At 54.7% G+C, this 4,203-nt stretch overlaps 1 protein-coding gene across 1 annotated transcript in view; it reads left to right on the top strand.

Annotated features, from left to right (window-relative positions):
- Positions 1-571, top strand: part of TMEM8C (transmembrane protein 8C) — a 7,349-nt gene extending 6,778 nt beyond the window's left edge. Inside the window, exon 5 of the mRNA XM_008938850.1 lies at positions 412-571. Coding sequence (XP_008937098.1) covers positions 412-558 — 147 coding nt within the window. The 3' untranslated portion in view covers positions 559-571. The remainder of the gene's footprint in view (positions 1-411) is intronic.
- Positions 572-4,203: the final 3,632 nt, after the last annotated feature.

Genomic DNA, 4,203 nt, shown 5'->3' with positions numbered 1-4,203 from the left:
CCGGCCTCCGCTCCGCCCCGCCCCGCCGTTACGGCTGCTCTGTGCATTGGGAGCTGCTAGATACAACCTCACGGGCATCCCCAAGGATTATTGTTCAAAGCATTTAGTAATTGCAAATTCTAGCAGAACATAAAAATGTCACTTAGCAGAAACCACCTCCCCCCACGCCCCGGCCTCACCGCCGCGTCCTTCGCGGGGTAATGAAACACTTCATTCAAGAATTGGGAAATGTGCAAATTGGAACGTGTTAAATCCACTTTGCTGCTTTTTTTTTTAAAAAAAAAAAAAAAAAAAAAAAGGATTTCCAGCCTTTCTTCTTTGACAGCAAAAAGAGGCAGAAGGCTCAGGAATTTGTTTTGCATTCCGAGCCCCCGGCCCCGCAGGTCTCACCCATGCTCTCCCCGCTTGCAGGAGTGGGATTACACCTACGTGCACAGCTTCTACCACTGTGCCTTGGCCATGGCCTTCGTCCTGCTGCTGCCCAAGGAGAACAAGAAGGCTGGGGGTGCTGGGACCCCCGCCAAGCTGGACTGCTCCACGCTCTGCTGCTGCGTCTGAGCCGCCCGGCGAGCAACCCAGAGCAAAATTCACCTTCTTTTGGGATGCCAGCATCTCTCCCCACCAGGTCTGTGCATACCTTGGGGCTTTTTTTTCCCCTGGAAAGTGTTCACCTTTCCACCATCAGCCCTGGCAGGGCTTGCACTTCCAGTATGCTCCATGCCTACACTTCTCCCTGGAGAAACACTTGCCCGGGCTGCAGCCCTCTGGAGACCCTTGTGCTCTGGGGCCACATCATTGCCCAGGCTGTCACCTGCTCCAGCCCAAGGAGACCCGAGTTGTCCCCTCCCTGCAGGTTTGCCAAGTCTGAGCACTCAAGCCTGAGGCTTATCTTTATAACGCCCAATTAACAAAACACGTATTTTTGTGAGAAATTTACTATTTTATTTATGCCTTCTCTTGATGTAAATAATATATACTAACAATGACTTCACAGATGTGCAATTTCTTAAGCAGCACAAGAAACTCTCCAGCTCAGGTTATGCTCTGTCACAGGCAGATGGCAAGCCCAAAGCAGAGCTCTGGGCACGGCCACCCCCTCCCCTGCCCACAGCCCCCCGTGGCCTGGAGGGAGCTGCAACATTGGGCACTTTGTCCTTGCAGACCTGGCTGGGCAGCACAGGCAGCAGGTGCCCTTGCAGAGAGCCTCATTAATATGGAAAGTACATGGAAAATTAGAGGCAGGGAATAGAAGCTCCTGGAGGGAGGGGGAGGGCTGTAAGCCTATAACATCTCCTCTAACAGACTATTTACTATAGCAGAAGTGTATGATTTATTTAGACTGTCTGGGAAAAACGCCAAGACTATATGTCATGGACAATTAGAGCAGTATTGATATACAGTGATGTCCACAGAAAGCCCACATTAAGCCTGGGTTCCTCTGGAAGAGAAATCCACCCTGGTCATTCATCAGAGCAACTTCCTGCGACGGGGCAACAACCAAAACTGAATGAGCTTCCAAGAAAAATAGAAATGAATTATGAAGCCCTGAGCATCCAAGAGTCACTGGCAAGCGGTGGCACAGCCGGTGCAGCTGCACGCAGAGGCAGTGCTAGCCAAGAGCTTCCAAAGGCTTCACCAGCACCTAAACCAACACAGCACAGCTCAGCAGGTCTTTCTGAGCATCCAGCCCCTGGGATGTTTCGCAAGGTGCTCGGAGGGTTTGGGTGCAGCACTTTCCCCATTGCTTGCACGCTGCTGGAGTACTCTGCCACGTGAGGACCGCTCAGGGCAACCCCAAAAAACAGCCCCGAGTGCTTGGACTCCTAACTGGGAGCTGAGTGCAAGAAGCACCTCGGCACTGTGTGCAAGAATTGGCCCTGGGGTTGGAGAGCTGCTTCCCAGGGGGTTGCCCACATGGGTGGCCCACAGCCAGGGCCACACTGGCCCTCGTTGAACCACCCTGAGCACGTCCCTGGGGGTGCATTACCCCTTGGGCAAATACTCAGCGCTGACCCTCCCCAGGAGCCTGACCAGCAGCCTCCATCCCTCTGCACAGCCTGTGCTGCCTGGGACACCCACTGATCAGAGGCACTCTGACCCCCCAAGCTCATTTTGCAGCTGCTGGGTCCCTTCTGGGCTGTGGTGCCATGCAGAACCCTGTGACAAGCCCTGGCAGTTCCTGGGCAGGTGGGCATGTGGAGAGCCTTGTGCAGGTAAAGCAGTGGGAGGAGAGGCACTGGGTAACTGCAACACCTCACTGGGGATGGGCAGGAGGGGAAAAAAGTTGGCAAACCCCAGGCAAACAAAGTGGGCACGCTAGCCAGGGCCCTGCTGGGGAAATGAAAGCTCCTGCTCCCACCTCCCAGCTGTTCAGGTGTTACACCCAAAGAAAACCCCAAGAAGCGTATTGCATACAATAAAATCCCAGGCAAGGTTTCCTTTCCCCCTCTCCCTGCTGACACCCCAGGGCATCCCTCAGTCCCACTGTCCATCCCACTGTCCAGCCCTTGGCACCCCTGGCCAGGACCAGCACCCGCCCTCGGGGCCGAAACACAGCGGGTGCACCCGTGGGGTCCCTGCCACAGTGGGACCGGGCACCCCAACACCCAGGAGAGGGGGTGCACAGCCTGAATTCAGTACCACTGGGGCAGGATATCCCCTGCAATACCAACGCAGGGAAATATTATAAACATTTACAGCAACATAGACAAAACAGTCTCTTGTAACCTTTTAGCGCTGCCGAGCGCTTTGCCTGTAAGAGCTCTTGAGCCCCTGCCAAAAATTCTTGCTGTTTTCATAAGAGTAGGTGTTTTCGTCTAAGGTGCAGTCTGAGTGCTGTGACCTTTGTCATGTCTGCTACTGAAATTTCCTGCTTCTCTGTTATTCTCTTCTTTGGTAAGACGATATGAAACCCAAAACTTTTATTGCCCCTTTTAAAGCGTCTTTATAGCTCCCCGTCTACTTCATATACTGTCTTATTCTGCAGCACTGGGATATTACTTAGGGGATCCGGGCTTGATGCTGCAAAAGGCATTTGGGTTTCACAAAGCCTAAACTGCCTGGGCTTTTTTAAGATCAGCTGGGGGTGGGGGAGAGAAGGGGGGAGGAATAAAAAAGAAAGAAGGAATGAGTGGGGAGGGATTGGGCTTCCCACTCCAGAGGCATCGAGAGCTGCTGCCAGCCCAGAGCAGTGTCACAGTCAGGCAGGAGCCTGGCACCTCCCTGGCACAAAACCCCATTTGCTCTGGGTCAGTGTGGGGAGCCAGCCAGCCCCATGGGGATGGCACCACATGGCTTCTCCTCCCCACCTCCATCCCCTGCCAGCCCTGCCCCGGAGCCCACAGCTCAGACGTGGCCGGACGCTGTGGCTGGTGCCCAATCCCCTGTGCAGTGGCTGGGGCACATCTGCCCTAGTGCTGGCACTGGGGGAGGCCAGCCCAGCTCAAGGGGGCTCCCACACACCCCAATTCCCTGCTCAGCCTCCACGTCGGGGCACAGCACAGGAAGGATGTGTCCTCAATGAAGGCTGGGCACCGGTGCCAGGGCTTTGTGCTGCCATCCCATCCTCTGGGCTGTGGGGCATCCCCTCAGCTGTAGGGATCCACAGGGATCTGCACACTCCCCAGAAGCCCCACGGTGGGAGGACCAGGACCCAGCGTGCCCAAAGGGAGAGGGGGGAATTAGGACCTACTCCTGCTCGAGGGGAGGCTTCCAGAGATGTCTAGTTGGGCTCCGTGCCAGCTAATCTTCCAGGCAAACTTTATCCAGATCCCTTTGGCTGCAGAAAGTGAAAAACCAGCCAGACTAAAACATAAAAGCCTGGTTTCTGCTGCCAGCTGTATGGGGCACTCCAGAAAACACCTTATCACCATCTGATTTTTACAGATCGCTTCAGGTTTGGGGTTTTTTTTTTCCACATGCTGCTCTTCCCTCCTCACCCTCTCACTGCCATTCCTCCGAGCACATTCCAGTTGCAAGGCAGCCAGCCCACCCTGCCAGGTTACCTCACAGACCGTGGGGCCAAGGTTTTCCTTCTAACCATTTTTATGCCTATCCAGCTTCAGAAAGTGATGCTGCTCCCTCCCAAGGCACGTGCAAGGGACTGGTGGTGGGCAGCCCAAGGAGATGCACCCACCAGGACAGTCCTGCCTCCTCCCTGGGAGAGCCAAAGTAATGTAATTCTTTTGGAAAGTCAAGAGTGGT

Source organism: Merops nubicus, unplaced genomic scaffold (assembly GCF_000691845.1).
Source record: "Merops nubicus isolate BGI_N331 unplaced genomic scaffold, ASM69184v1 scaffold25394, whole genome shotgun sequence".
Lineage (NCBI taxonomy): Eukaryota > Metazoa > Chordata > Aves > Coraciiformes > Meropidae > Merops > Merops nubicus.
This window is presented reverse-complemented; position numbering and strand designations above follow the sequence as displayed.